This window comes from Apteryx mantelli, chromosome 6, assembly GCF_036417845.1.
Source record: "Apteryx mantelli isolate bAptMan1 chromosome 6, bAptMan1.hap1, whole genome shotgun sequence".
NCBI lineage: Eukaryota > Metazoa > Chordata > Aves > Apterygiformes > Apterygidae > Apteryx > Apteryx mantelli.
The window spans coordinates 25,477,468-25,492,850 of NC_089983.1; the positions used below are offsets into that span (position 1 = coordinate 25,477,468).

Sequence of the window (15,383 nt, forward strand, 5' to 3'; positions counted from 1 at the left end):
CAACTATGTCTTGCAGCGAAACAAGACCAGAAAATAGTCTGGGGTCATCTCTATGAGTCACCCACCTCGAGCAGTTACGTCAGTTAAGAGTCAACTGCAGATTTGGTTAACTTTTACTACAGATATATCCATACAATGAAGTTTTTACCTCCTTATGCATTTTCTGCATTGGTAAAAAATAAAATGTTCCTATATTACTTAAGCAAATATACTATTAAGACTTTTTTTTTTTACCAAAACTGAAATACATAAGATATTCACACATTTATGTTAATTGCTATGTATTTGTCATTTATGAGCTGCCAGCATGCTTTCATTCAATACAAGCTGTAGAGGAAGCACAGCCTAGGCCCTGGGAGACGCAATCCATAGTTGGCTTGATTTGGCTTTGGCTTATGCTAACATCTACTGGCTGCGGTACGTCCAGGCAAGGATGATGTAGAAGGAAGCTGCAGTGATCCAAATCCAGCTGCACTGGGCTCGTGGCAGTAGAGCAGCTTTGCAGGTGGAAAGCAGAGACACAGCGAGGAGTGCATGGATGGTGTCCCTAACAGTTCTGGCTTGCTTTAGTTCCTGTGGTGCTTATAGCGCATGGGAAGCAAACTCCAGAGAAAAACTGTGCTCCTGTGGAGCTGACCAAAAGACAGTACTCCAGTTTGGGTCTGAGCAAAGCAGCATACAGTGGCATGTAATTCTCAAACTGCTATTTCATTGATTAAGCATTGTGAAAAAACTGCTGAAATGACAGCACATGCAGACCTAGTGTTATAGGCAGGGCAGTTTATGATTTTAAAGCTAGCTTTAAATGTACACATTCATTTGCTGCAATCACATCTCCAATTGCTACGCAGACAATGGTTCTGTTTCAACATCTAAATTTTCTCAGCATCTAATCAGTTAAACTATATGGCCTCGCTAGCCAGAAAAGTCCAAGAGGGCCTATTTTAAGAGACTGCTGAACATATTTGGGCAGCCTAATTAAAAACCTCAAGTAAACACAAATTAGCAATGCTAAGCTTCTCTTAACCAAACAGTATTTTCCTAAGGATGTACAGGACCACATATTTATTTAGAAAATAAATCAGACTATTAACTACATATATTGCTAACATATATGTGTTTTATGAATGTCACCATGGGAAAACTCTCCTTGAAGGCAAAGAAGAATCTCTGGGTGTTGCTCTGAAGGTGACCAGCACATTTTAAATAAAGTTTATTAATGATCATCCAGTATTCTGCTTATGGAAGGACTAAAAGTGCCAAATATGCTCCCCAGGGGAAAACTGTGGAGACTAGCCTGCTGTTAGAATGGTTACACAGAATCAGGTTAAACACCAGTCCAACTGATAAGGAAGGATTTCACATGGAATTTATTTAGGGTTTTAAATACTCTGTAGGGGGCAGTTTTGAACAAGATTAATGAAATTTTTACTCTGACTGATTTGAAGTTATGATTCTATACTCGGTTTTATTAGCTTCACTAGCTACATGGGCATCATTTCTTCTTTTGTGGATATGTCCTTTGGAAGGTAGATCTTGACCACGAACAGGCAGCTCCATGCTATCATATAGCATCACATAGTTGACATACTGTCAACTACCTACCAGACATGCATTTAAAAGTATTAGCTAATTTTGTGCTTGAGAGACTCATCTGCATGAAAAGTTCAGAAATGGTAGTTAACAACACCTTTTTAGAACTACTAGTTAGACAGATTTATAATTGTATAGCTGTGATTAGAACTTGATTGAGGAGGCATGCATAAAAATCTATTCTGTAGTATGGCCCAAGGTCACATGTATGGTCTACAATCGCCTGTCAGAATTCTGATTCAGCCCTGAATCAAATTTTGTGGTGACTTGAAAAAGTTTATGACAATTCTGGGAAAAGAAAAAGAAGCTTCTTGGAGAAGCTAGTATTGGCTGTAACATTCCAAAAAAACTTTAAATATGGTACTGCCACTATCTATGTTTATTTTAAGTGGATACCATGCTAGATCATGGGAAAAGATGTTAGTATTTTGGCTAAAAGATGAAGATTTAAATCAGCTTCCCTCCAGCAACATACTGCTAGAAGTATCATAACCAGGGGTGCGCTATAGCTGTGTTTAATCTGAAAGCAAAAAGAAGGAGGTCCACGTGGCAGAAGGATAGTCACTGCTGCAAGTGTTTTAGTCAGCAGACATGGATCTAGGAAGAAAGTTGAAGGGAGGGAAAGGCTTAGTCACCAGGTCTTTTTTCATTTGGAAAGGAAGCAGCACTCTAGGTCTCAATGAGGGAAATGAAGCTGTAGATGTAGTTTACAGTTTCTACCTCTGCAATCAATGTCAGGGTATTTCTAGTTTAGTCAATGGCTCTGCATTGACTGCCATTATTTTGCTTTGAATTAACTTACTTGAAGCCCATCCTAGACTGTGATTCCCAGCTATAACCAGTTACTATTTAGCTGATACTATAAATAGCAGATAATGTATATATGAGTAATAAGTTTTACTCTGAACACCAGCAGCAGCTAAAAGGATGAATTTCCCAAAGACAAAACTCCAGATCACTGTCTGACAAATGATCAGACTCAGCAGCTCTGCTATTTAAAGTCTGAAGCTTACTGTGTTGACTAAAGTGTGTGGGATATCTTGTTTGTTCTTCCTTGGTGTAAAAGACTTGCCTATTTTGCTTGGGACCAAACTCTTTTTCTATAAAGTTTAAAACAGGAAAAAAAAAACCCTTTTCATATACTCTCATTTGCATAGCCATATCCATAAAACTTTCAGGCAGGGGACCTAGGAACGTGTGAGAAAGAGAGCACAAATAGAGCGAGTATTCTCTGTATCCCAGTCCTCTCTGCATTGGATGAGTGATTACAGGAGTCAAACAAGTCAGGGTATTACATAATGAAACTGAAAACGTAGCAAGCAGAGCTAGGGAAAATGTAGTTCTTTGACGAGAGACAGAAAAAGGAAAGAATAGTCAGCACCTTACAACCGCCAGAGCACCAGAAGGGAGGGCATTACAGCAATGTAAATTAAAGAAATATGAGTGTTGCTGAACGAACTGGGTGTTGTCGAACGAATTATCCATAAAGCAGTTCAAGCAGTTGCCTAATGGAACCAAACGGACAGTGAAAGCAGTCCTGTACTGTAATTATCTGAGGCAAATTTAGCACCTGCCTCGCACAAAAAGAAGTCTGTCCAGGATAGTTTTTTTTCAGGATTTGTTTTATAGTCAAAGATAGAACATATAAATATCAGGAAGCTGCTGCAAACCTTTATACAACAGTTTGACCCTTGTGTTCCTAGGTTTTATTCATAAAACACTTGAGTTGTCTGTAAATGAGTATCTGAAGTAGATCTCTGTATTCTTGCTTTGACAATAACCTAATTCATCTCAGCATGACAGGAACGCCTTCCTCGCCGACACAGCCGGAACAGCTGGGCCCCACATGCCGTGTTCAGAAGAGCTGATTTCTGACACTGAAATGGGAAAACAAATCTCACAAGTGAGAACACCTTTTCTCTTCTTCTGGACTTGCATATTTAAGTGCTGCCCACAAAAAGCGACTCAAAATACGGCTAGAAGCGCGTGTGAAAACGTCCCCGCCACTCCGAGGTCCCGCCACCACCCCAGGCCGCCGCCCCGGCCGGGCCCCGCCCCAAGAGGCCGCGCCAGGCCTCGCAGCCCCCGGCGGCGCCCGCCCCCGCCCCGCTCCTGCTCGCCCGGCTCGGGCACCCACCGGGCTCTGCCCGCGCTGGGCCCCGGCCCCGGCCCGGCCCCGGCAGCGCCGCGGCCCCCGCGCGGCGCAACGGCCCTTCCCCTCCCCCGCACGCTGCTCCCCGCGCGCCGCAGCAGCCCGGCGCTGATTGGCCGCCGGCGCCGCGCGGGGCCTGATGGGAGCGCGGCCGCAGCCCTGGCCTCTCCTTCGGCGGCGGGAGGCAGCGCAGGCGGCCGCGGGATGCGCGGCCCGGCCCGCGGCAGGTACGTGCGCAGCGGCCCGGCCCGGCCCAGCGCCGCGAGGGGGGAGCGGCTCGGCCCGGCTCGGCTCGGCCCGGCCCGGCCCGGCGCGACGCGACGCGGCGCGTCCCCGCGGCGGGGACTGGCTCCCCTGCCCAAGGAAGGGAAGGGAAGGGGTGGGCGGGGCGGCGGGGCAGGGGCGCCCGGCGCCTCGCGTGGCCCGGCTCGGGCTCCTCGTCCGCGGGGCCGGGGCCGCGGCCAGGCCGCCGGGGGCAGCCGGGCGGCCCCTTCTTCCCAGGCCTCCGGCCCGGCCTGCGCGGGGAGCGGGCCGCCTCGCTGCTCGCGGGGCTCCCGGCGGGCCGAGGGGCGGCGGCCGGGCCGGGCTGCCCCCTCGGAAGAGGAAGCGGCTGGGCGGCGGCCTGTGGCCGGAGGGGCTGCGGGGAGCCCGCGGCGCCTCTGCGGTCCTGTCAAGGAGGACGGAGGCGGGCAAGCGCCGAGCCGCTGCCTCTCGCCGGGGGCCGGCCGGGCAAGCGGCTGCCCCGAGCTGAGGCTTCCTTCCCTGCTGTCCTCCCTGGCGCCCCTGGGAGCCCGGGATCGCCGCTTCCTCTCGGAATTGCGAATTCTTGCTGTTGCAGGCTTCAAAGCAAGACTAGGCTTTAAAAAGGGCTTGACCCACCCATTCCTTTGTTGATCGTTTTAAAGACACTTTTTGCAACTGAGTTTATTTTTATAATTAAGGGTTTTAAAAACAGAAGACCTTTGGGTGCTTTCATATGGAATTCAGGGAAAATGAAGTTTAAAAATTAACAAGTTTCAGTATCTCAGTTTAACTGAGAGGTGCTAAGACAGGCTGGCAATAGGTAGTGGATGGTGGTCTTGGTTTTGTTTTGCTTGTTTACTTGTTCAAGGCATTCATAGCTTAAGAAACTTTTTACAATCTCTGTGGAAGCTTCTGAGGTCAGTAAATTGTGGGTGAGCCTGAATTTCATGTGGAAACTGTCAGCAGACCTGGAAAGTTGATTAGAAAGACAGGCCTTGTGTTTTTTGACTATATGGTGGTTATATAATAAACTTATATATAAAATGAGATTACTAGTATTACAAAACACCTCCTTTACAGGATGTTTCCCTTTCCTTTAGGGGAAAGGGGACTGTAGTTCTGCACACAAGGACTCGATTGCAAATGTCTAAGCTATGTTTTTTCCTTTCAATATGACTTAATTTAATGTTATTCAGTCATGAATCTCAGTATTTCAAATATTATTATTTAATTTGAAGCCTTTGTGTGTTTTTTTTTTTGTAAAGCTCTTTGTCTTAAAACATGTTTGAAAGTAGCTTGAAGAAACCGGAGACTGACATAAGAGATGTTCTACATGCGTTTGCATCTTTGCTTGGGGGAGTTTCTGGGGCATCTGGTGTTTTTGTTTGGAATCCACCTTAACTCTAACAGGAGACACAAAATGTTCATATTCTTAGCTGAAAAAAGCTGTCTGCTTTGCTGCATGACTTGATAAAAGTGTAATGAGATCATCAAACTATTCTATTTAGATGAAAAGGTCGGTGGATGACTGTTTTGTAATTGTGCATGACCCAGCCCTCTTTCAAAAGAGGAACTTTCTGCTCTGTAATTTTCTTACTGGTTGTACTTTTGCTTTGCTTTTTACTCTAAGTTGCATATTTTGGGGGTAAAAGAGGTGCTCTGAGGAAATTCAGATTTTTTTTTTGAGTGTCAGATAATAAAAACTGGTAATAGTATTTTTTTATAAGCTTCTACATTAAGTGTTTTTTTTAAAACATTTCTGTTGTTCCTTTTAAGGCTACAGGTAGCAATTGTTGCAGCTATCTCATATGTGTATTAAATCTGTAATAATGTGTATGGAAATAGGCTGAGTCACAGTGTCTTACAGAGGAAAAGTGCTATATGTCAACTTGTTGGTTAGAGCATGTAAAGGCAATAGAATTGTGGAAGAAGGATGTGTATCATGAACAGTAGGATGTTAAGGGTGGATATCCGGAGTGACAGGTGAGGAGGAACACTGGGAGTTATGCTTATGAGCAACTGAAGAGAGCATGTGTTGTGATCATATTGAAAAGATGTGGAGGAAGAGAAGGAAGAAGGAAAACTTCTGAGGTACTCCACAGAGACAGTAGAAAATTCTTTCTCTCTCAAATAAGGATTCACTGTGTGAACTGTAAATGTGAATTTAGTTTCATCCCTTAATACTTTGAGAGAGGATTTCAGTAGCATTACTAACTTAGAGCAGTATATGTAAAGCCTGTCAGCATCATAGTTCATGTAAAATTGGGTGTGGTGACACTTGTCAAGCCTGTTTCCCTTTGAGATATGTGCCAGATATGTTGAAAAACATATGTAGTGATATCACAGTGAATGTGCTATTGACAAAGATCAGTGTCACCAATGGCTCATGTGTAACTATCTTCTAGCACTTCTACTGCAGAGGTTCTCAAACTATGGTGCCAAGAAAGATGGCATGCAAAAAGGCAATGGGAGCATCTCAGTTTATGTATGCTTCTGTGCATGTCTGTAGCTGAGAACTGCCATTGCTGCTAGCAACAGTGCAATGTTAGGGAAGCAAATGAGATGTGAGAACTTCATGCTAGATTTGCAGACTTCTTAACTGATGATTTTGAGCCTTCAGCATAGCTTTTATGTTCTTTTGCAATAAAGATACTATCTATCTCTTCAAAGTATTTGTGAAGAGTGTGTTTGCTCTGTATGTGCGTGAATACAAAGTATTTGTGAAGAGTGTGTTTGCTCAGATAGGGTCTACTGCAATACTTGGCATGCAAAAACTTAACTGTAATTGCCAAGTGGAAGTTGTATAAAATTCTCAGCGTTAGAGAACAGTAGTATTGTGCATTGAAAAATAAAAATATTGCTATTGTTTTACTGAGGTGAGTTGCTGTAGTAGTGATTTTGAGAATTTATTCAAGAGATCCAGAGGTAACTGTTTTATTTTCCATAGTTCACCCACTTAGTGCTAGTAATTTGGCAGTGGCAGAGATGACTGGTCTGTTTTAATTTCGATTTGGCAGCAGTTTAAATATGGATTTTCTTGCTATCTTTAAGGATTGGTTTTCAAAATCATAGTTCTGGATTCTGAATTCTTTGGCTTTCTTAAAAGGTGAAGAGCTTGCCAGACTACATTAGCTCTAGTGAACACTCTTCGTCCAATACTATATTAATTTGCTCTGGCAGTTTCAGATAACTTTGGGAACAAATTTGGATTAGATGAGGTTTCTTTATTTTTTGTTTTTGGCCAAAGGTAATTTAATAACTAAACTAATAATCATGTCTGTCTTAGACTTCTGTCTAGGTAGATCAGTGCTTCCCCCCCCCCCCCAAAAAAAAAAAAAGAAAAGGAAAAGAAAAAGAAAAATTTTACTATTGCATTCCAGAGTTAAGGCTTTTGTTGTTGAACACTAGTTTCTAGTTGGGACTGAGCATTAGTTTCTTGTTAGGGTTGCTATGAACTGGTAACTCTTTCATTCACTGGATAAAATCTTGTAAATTAAATGACTGGAGAGAAATTCCGCTGTCCTGTGTTTCAAAGTTAACTTATTCTAGCTAGCTACTGATGGGAAGGTATTACACTTTTATTTCAGGAACCTAGACCCAGATCATCAAATTACTGCTGTTCATTGGTTCCAGATTTGTCTAGAGTGTGAACTACTTTTGCATCTTTGGAATTGCTTTAGGGCCATTTGATCTGCTAGTGGCTGCACTGTATATGCTGTGTGCAGGGAACACCTGTCAGTGTGGTGCTTTTCAGGAGCAAGTGAAATCTCAGTAGCTGAGTTTTAAACTGTCTGATTATTTGTACTTCAAACTAGTCTTGCCAGTGAAGAATAATAGTGCTGTACAATAAACTCTTATTGGTTAAAGCATTAAAAGGAAGTAGATTATTGAAGAACTCCTCTTCATCATGAGCAGTAGGATGTTAATGGTGGATGTCAGGAGTGACAGGTAGGCTAAGAAGAAACACTGTGAGTTATACTTATGAGCAGCTGAGGAGTTAATTGGAAATCAGTTTCTTAAATAATCTGTCTTAATAATTTTCTTAAATTGCTTTTGTGTCAGAGGATTTTGGCCTTTCTTTTGGCAGTTATTTTGTGGCTCCACTTCTCAGGGCTCCCTTCTGGTTAAGTATTTCCAAAGTAAAAATAAGTTTGGCTGCATCATGACTGACAAACTGACTTAATAAAAGAGGGGCTATAAAATGGAAGCTGGGATTTTAAAATAATACAAAGGTGGATAACTAGGCAATGATTTTATGCAATGTTTTGGGTTCCTTTAGTTATTGGAATAAATTGGTGAATCTTGGAGTATATTGTCAGATCACTCTTAAGTACTTAATGCTTTACTTCTAGCTGTGAATTATAGTAGAAGATTGATAAATCTACCAACGTTTGTCCATACGTAGAAGATGGGTGGATTAATTTCAAGATGGAGGGTAAGTAAACCTTGTTACAATCTAATAGTCTTTAGTCTAGAAGATTGGAGTTTCTAGGACATACTGTTCTTAATCACTTGATAGGTTTCTTATTCTGTATTTGTTCTTGATGGTTGAATGTTAATGCTGAAGTTTTCCTATAGACAGACTGATTTAAAAGTCAGTAGCTGAGCAGGTGTGAGACATAATGACCAAGATTTCTATTCCTTCCCTGCCCTCCCCAAGAACCCTGAACTGTGTAGCTGGTTGGCTATGCTTTGTTTTCTTTGTAGTGATGGGCCTGACTGTGGCTTGGTTGCAGTTAAAACTGTGGTTTTGTAAGTTTTCGCTAAATCTAAATACTTATGTGTTGCTTCATAAGGGTAGATATAGCAGTGTCTGACTTTGAAGATTGGTAGCTATTTTAGATGAAAATAGATAAATTCAGAATATCATCCAGTATCTGTTTTAAACCTCAAATATTTTAGTAGGTACTTAGATGTCTAAAAGCCTGCCTTCCTTCCTTCCTAATGATTTTTATTTGCTTGAATGTTATTGAATGGTGTACTGAGTTTATGGCAAAGCTTAGGTCAGATGGGTTATGAGGTTTCTGACCACTCTTAACTACTGTCAGGTGTTAGTTGTTGAGCCTAGGTTTGCCTCTGCCTGTTATAAATCTATTTGAGAGCTTCCTATGCAAAGCTCCATTAAAAGCAAGAGTTTAAGTAAAAAGTCAGTTTTTGCATCACTGTGGAATTTGGGAGCCTCTTTCTTTCTATTATGGAATGTAGGCTATGGTCTTTGAATTTGTGCCCTGAAGGGTGGGGGAATGTAATTAATAACTTCATACCTCTCAGAAATGAGGGAAGAACCTTAGGTGGATTCCAGGTTTTTCCTAAGGGGAGTTTTGCTGGAGATGAGAGCTTATGTGCAATTGCTTATCATTTACTTAAAGCATGTGTCTTTGTGGAATGAATAGTAGCAAAAGCTTAAGTTTTCAGAATGTTTTTTTGTTCTCTTTTTTTACCTTTTCCATCTGCTCATCTGTTCTCTCCTTGTTTCACTTCCTACCCACACGTAGGTATCTCCTAAAGCAGGAGAACTCTTTACTTTTTGTGTAAAACAGACAATATATTCATCTATTATGGGTATGTGTGTTTTTGTTAGGAAGCTGTTATCCTGAAGTAACCCTCAAGATACTGAATATTCTTAAGGTTAACATCTCTTTTCTTTCCTATGTAAGCAGGCAAAGCCTTCCACTGTAGAAGTATTAGAAAAAATTGATAAGGTATGTATTTGCTTTCTGTGGTGTTTTGTTTGGTTTTGTTTAAAAATATATGTCCTTTTGCTAGCAGTGTTTTTCATACATGTTACGTAAAATACTGTAATGAAATTTAAATTATTTTGATAATTATTCTGGTTGGATGTACTAGAGATTGAGTTTCAGATGCACTGCTACCTTTCTTTCCCTTACCATTAATCATTTAAAAAAAACACTGAAACCACTGTACAGTACACCATAGTTTAAGTATGTATTTAGACAGCCTGAAATGGGAATGAATGTGAACTTGGCTTGATTAGACAATTTAATTATAGCTAATGGTTAAGTTCTCATTTTGTGTTTCCTAGAAAATGTCACTAAAGCAAAGCTTGATTCATTAGGCACATTAATAAAGAATCCATGTATGTTTTTAATTGTTACAGTTCTACCTATAGTGGCAGTAGGTAAGGTCATGGGCAGAATAACTGAAAAGGCAGTTCAGTAATCAGTTGTGATTCTAGCCAGAATTTGTGACAATTTGCTGTACTCTATGGGGAAATTAACTGCTTTGAAATATGCTGTTGGTATTTGTCGTTTTCCTTTTAATGAAAGTATGAGTACTTCTGTTGTCACTTGAAATGCAATCAAAATGGTAACACAGAAGAGCATTGCTTGATCGCTTATTAATATGCCAAAAGCATTGTTCAGCTGTTCAGGATTTCATTCTTAATATGAGGAAATACTGAAATGAAAACATACTTGAGCTGACTGAAAAGTTTTGGCAATTTTGCATGTTAGGGAAGTATTAGAAGCATTTGAAATACCACGGATGCCTGATGAAAGCTTTAGGATGCAAAGTATGGTGGTAGCAGACTTGCATAATCGTAGGAAAGTTGGCATTCATAAGATAGTAGCTTTCCCCTTCATCTCAAATTTACTAAATCATTAAAATAGAAAAAATGTGCTAATTTGTAACATTACTTGTCCAGCAGTGCTGTGTTACTGTGAATAAGGTGCAAGTGGCCCATATCATAACCTTTATACTGTGATGTAGTTTATGCTATGGAAGTTTTATCTGTTGGGCAAGCATTGTCAGTTATCAAACTGATGTGTCTAACCTTAACAAACGTTTAAGGTCAGCTTAATAAAACCACCGACTAATTTCATTACTAAGCTTGAACTCCCATTTATTTACAGGAAATACAGACGTTAGAAGAATTTAGAGAAAAAAATCAGAGACTCCAGAAACTATGGGTTGGAAGGCTACTCCTCTACTCTTCACTTCTTTATCTTATCACCTGTTTAATTGTGTATTTTTGGTGTCTTCCTGATGAATGGACAGCAAGGTTGATTATGACACTTCCATTTTTTGCATTTCCATTGATGTAAGTAAATATGCCTTTTTTTTTTTTCCTAACTGCTGTCTCTTTGATGAAAGGAGATAGAAAATACATCTCAGCAGGGGCTTGGGATTGTTTTTGACAATCCTTGAGTAGTCATAACTTGCTGAATTTCCTTTAACATAAGTTCACATAGTTAGGCAGACACTTTCTTGGACGGATATGTCTCTCTTGGGCCTGGGTTTAGTGTAGAACTAAGTCTTACCATCAGTGTTAGCATCTAAAGTTACTTGGCGTATCAAAATTATACTAGGGCTAAAAAGGCCTGTATTTGAACAGCTGTAAGGTAGTGTAGTATAAGTAGAATAGCAACATCTTGGGTTCTCTGCTACCTTTTGGAAAAGTAGTGGTATTAGATGAAAGTGACAAAATACAGCATATAAAATTGGGAAAGAAATACAAGAATGAATGGAGAAACTGAGCTTTTAGATATTAGGTGAATGTTAACAGAGAAGTTACTTGAAAGGTTATCAGCCTAAATATGTTGAGGTTCAGTTTTACCTAATTAGCTATTTTTCTGGAAAATTCCTGACTGTTTTCTTCAACCAGAAATTTTTCTGTCCTCATTGGGTGTAAGGATTTCCTCATTGGAAATGGGAGAAAACATTAGCAGCTACTTTTCACTGAGCTGATCAGACCGTTCTTCCTCATGAGTGGCTCTTGTTCTCTAAGAAAAACTTCATTTCTAAAAATAACAAAATTGGCCACCACCTCACTAAACACCACCTTCCTGTCTCCCTGCCCCTTCCCTGCCCTCCCCATCCCATCCTCAACCTCAGAACTCTCCAGGAAGGTGAAGCAGTTTGCTGAGCAGCCTCTCCATATATGTTTAACAGTGCATTTACTAATTTGCTGGAATGAAAATCATAAATACTGTTCACTTTTGTGCAACATCTCTGTGTGAAAACTTGAGTTTTTGGTGTTAGCTTCAGACTTGAATAGCAGAGTCAAATGTAAATATTTAAGGCTTTTCAAGCTTGATTAGTGTGTGTCATGCATAACATAACATTCAAAAAAATCCACCTGAAGATCCTTTTTGTATGTCATATTGTGTTATAATGTAGTAATATGTTGCTGTTATGAAATCCTGTGGAGCAGATACATGGGCAGCAATATCCTGACTGGAAAGAATTAATACAGAAGTTAAAGCTGAAATTAATCTTTGACAGAGCAATATAATTTGATTTTACTCTTAAGTACACTGATTTGAAGGTCTTTGTCGTTAGCATGTAAACTTGCTCATGCTAACAAGGAAGCGTGTAGAAAAGGAAATATTACCAGCCTCCCTTCACTCAAGTGTGTTGGACTAGTATAGAAACTAACATTTTCATTTACTGAGGGTGGTGGTTGGCTTCTAGTCTTGCTGTGTGATTTTTTTTATGTTGGATTTTTATTCTCCAGTTTTTCTCCAATTTTCACTTCATTTTTTGAATGGTGGTTTGCTGTAATATTCCAAGTTAGTTGTCAGCTTACAAACATTCAGAATTACACTCTGGTTCTCCTATGACTTGCTACTGTTTATCTGATTTTTCTCTTAAGCTATTCCCCTTCAGCTTTTTTGGCAGGTATGAATGGCAAGCAGCTGCCAGCTTGTCTTCATGCTCGGTCAAGAGGTGACTCCATGTTGAAAGCCTGGTGCCACCCAGTACTAGCTCTAGAGATATTTCTGCCCTAATCAAACTGGAATATGTCTGCCTTTTCCAGCTTGCAGTCAGTCACCAACTTACTTCTGCCTTAGGTCTTTCCCTCAGGGTCTTGAGCATGTTACTGATGCTGGTAGAGTGAGTTAAGTTCTAGAAATATGTAGTATCATTAATGTTAAAAATGTATATTTAAACATCTGAGAAGTTGAGGAAAAAATATTAGCATGCTAGAAGGGTGCACTTCTTGAAGTAGACTAATTCAAATGCAAAGTATTTTGTCTGGTTCATTTTAATTCTCAGATAAATATATTTTTATTTTAATCTTGTAAAACTGATCTGAAATAGTCTGCTATTAAACTTCGACATCAAAGTTCTTAAAGAGGAAATCTAGAGTTTACTTTGTGAAATACTACTAGATGCCTATTTGCTTAGAAATACAGATTAGGTAGGGGAAGACTTGCCTTTATTAAAGTTACATAACACAATACAAAACAAAATGTTTTTGCCCATATAGAATATTCTTAAACACAATTCAAACCCTATAAACATTTACTTCTATTGTTTTTTATGGAGAGATGCACCTCACATTGTGTAAGTGGGCAAAGCCATCCGTATTCTTAAAATAGTTATTCATTAATAGTTTGAGTAGAATGGAGTTAAACTTCTTTCTCTGTGTGTTATTCTGACCTTGGATGTGTTACTTCACCTTCCAGTTTTCTTGTCTAACTTTACTAACTTGGGTTTTCTTCTTAACTTTTGAAAGTGTTTTGAACTGGGTTACCATTATATAAATGCAAAAGATGTTCCTGTGAATCAGTCACTCTATTTAAAACCCTGATAGCATTTTGCTTGCTTTCTTATGCTAGCTGTTCCGAGAACCTTTCTAGCCTTTAGGATTTATTTATTTTTTACTTAAATGAAACATTGCTACTTTAGTTTTTATATGGTGCTCAGCACTGGGAGGATTTTGCATAATATCCTTGGAAGACTTGAAGTGTGAGATTTGCTACTTGGCGTAGGCCCAGTAACTTATCAGGAAAAGCTTAAACTTAATTTTAAGCAATTCTAAGCTTTTAAAGAAATTGTCCTGATGATTGCAGAGAGACCTTTCAAATGAAAAATGGACATAAATCAGTTTCTTTTTGTCTTAATAGCATAGATAAACTGCTCCATTGTCTCTAAGTCTACTGAAACACAACTAAAACCAACTGGATTCAGAGCTCTAAAATTGACAAGAGCCAGGTCAGTTAACTCTGCTTGTAAGAGTTAACTGAGTGCCTGTACAATAGTTTTATCTCATAGCTTTCATTGGTATTGAATTCTTCACACAAACCTTCTGGGTCTTAATTTTGAGCCTTAGGAGGTAAGTTTAGTTTTTTGGTTAACCTGTGTTATCTATGAAATAAGAGGTGACTAAGTAATCTTCAACTAGCTGCTTATTCTTCAATCTTAAAAGTTCCCAATAAGCAGCCCTTTTAAAAATCTGAAATATAGTATGTAATTAAATAGTCATTATCATTAATGATCTATTTTAAGATCTTACTGTTTTCTACTGCTCAAAGTTAAGGGACTAGAACATCTCTCATATGAGAAAAGGCTGAGAGAGCTGGGACTGTTCAGCCTGGAGAGGAGAAGAGTTGGGCAGGGAGGTGATCTTATTAATGTGTGTAAGTATCCAAAGGGAGGGTGTGAAGAGGATGGGGCCAGGCTCTTTTTCGGTGGTGCCCGGTGACAGAATGAGAGGCAGTAGGCACAAACTGAAACACAGGAAGCTCTGTCTGAATCTAAGGAAAAACTTTTTTTTACTGTGAAGGTGTGACTGAGTGCTGGAACAGGCTGCCCACAGAGGTTGTGGAGTTTCCATCCTTGGAGATAAAGCTGTCTGGACATGGTCCTGGGTAGCCTGCTCTAGGTGACCCTGCTTGAGCAGGGCGGTTGGACTAGATGATCTTTAAAGATCCCTTCCAACCTCAACCATTCTGTGATTCTATGAAGTCTGTAGTGTGTTCTACTCCTCTACTAGTCAGTTTTCTACTACTTTGTTTTGAAACAGATTTAGCAAGCTATCATGTTACTGCTGCTGCTTCCTTAATGTTTCTACCTGTAGTAGTAATATTTGATTGTATTTTAATAAAACAGTTGGATTTTTGTTTAGATGAATCTGACTGTGTGGTCAAGATACTAATTTCATTTATAGTTTTCTACTTTAATATTGCTTAAAGATGTCTGTTCCTCATCTTTGCAAAGCTAAATCTCATCTGGTAAGTCTTTTACATGAACTGTCCTGCTTCCTAAATGACTTAAGAAATGATTACTGTAATATATTTTAATTAATATAATTAACTCTTCTTTCTGTTTTTAAAGAATCTGGTTTATAAGAACACTGCTCATTTTTTTCTTTTCCAAAAGGACAGAAAGGAATAGTAAGTATTTTTTTCAGTTTTTTTTAGCATATGGAACTAATTGGGAATGAGACTTTCTATGAAAATGTAAATATTTTGGATAATGTGGTTTCCAGGAGAAGAGTAGCCTTTTGGTTGATACTAAAATGTTTAGCATTAGCTGAACTGTTGCTTTTGCCACGTGGTTCATGAGTGAATGTGAAGGAAACTGTTTAACCTCTCACTCTTCTCCACTATAAAATCATGATAGCTTTCTGCCTTGCTGGGATGCTTTG

The 15,383-nt window shown here is 39.8% G+C and overlaps 1 protein-coding gene across 6 annotated transcripts in view; it reads left to right on the plus strand.

The window, feature by feature from the left end:
* The first annotated feature begins 3,886 nt into the window (after positions 1 to 3,886).
* Positions 3,887 to 15,383, plus strand: part of LNPK (lunapark, ER junction formation factor) — a 54,497-nt gene continuing 43,000 nt past the window's right edge. For 4 of the 6 annotated variants that reach the window (XR_010884559.1, XR_010884562.1, XR_010884560.1 and 1 more), the window contains exons 1-5: positions 3,887 to 3,972; positions 8,341 to 8,423; positions 9,646 to 9,690; positions 10,861 to 11,048; positions 15,071 to 15,129. Coding sequence is in view for 1 of the 6 variants with exons in the window: in XM_067299017.1 (XP_067155118.1) it covers positions 8,397 to 8,423; positions 9,646 to 9,690; positions 10,861 to 11,048; positions 15,071 to 15,129 (319 nt within the window). In the remaining 5 variants the exon portion in view is untranslated. Of the gene's footprint in view, positions 3,973 to 4,892; positions 4,906 to 8,340; positions 8,424 to 9,645; positions 9,691 to 10,860; positions 11,049 to 15,070; positions 15,130 to 15,383 lie in introns of those variants that run through there. The other 2 variants (XR_010884563.1, XR_010884561.1) reach the window with 2 other exon arrangements.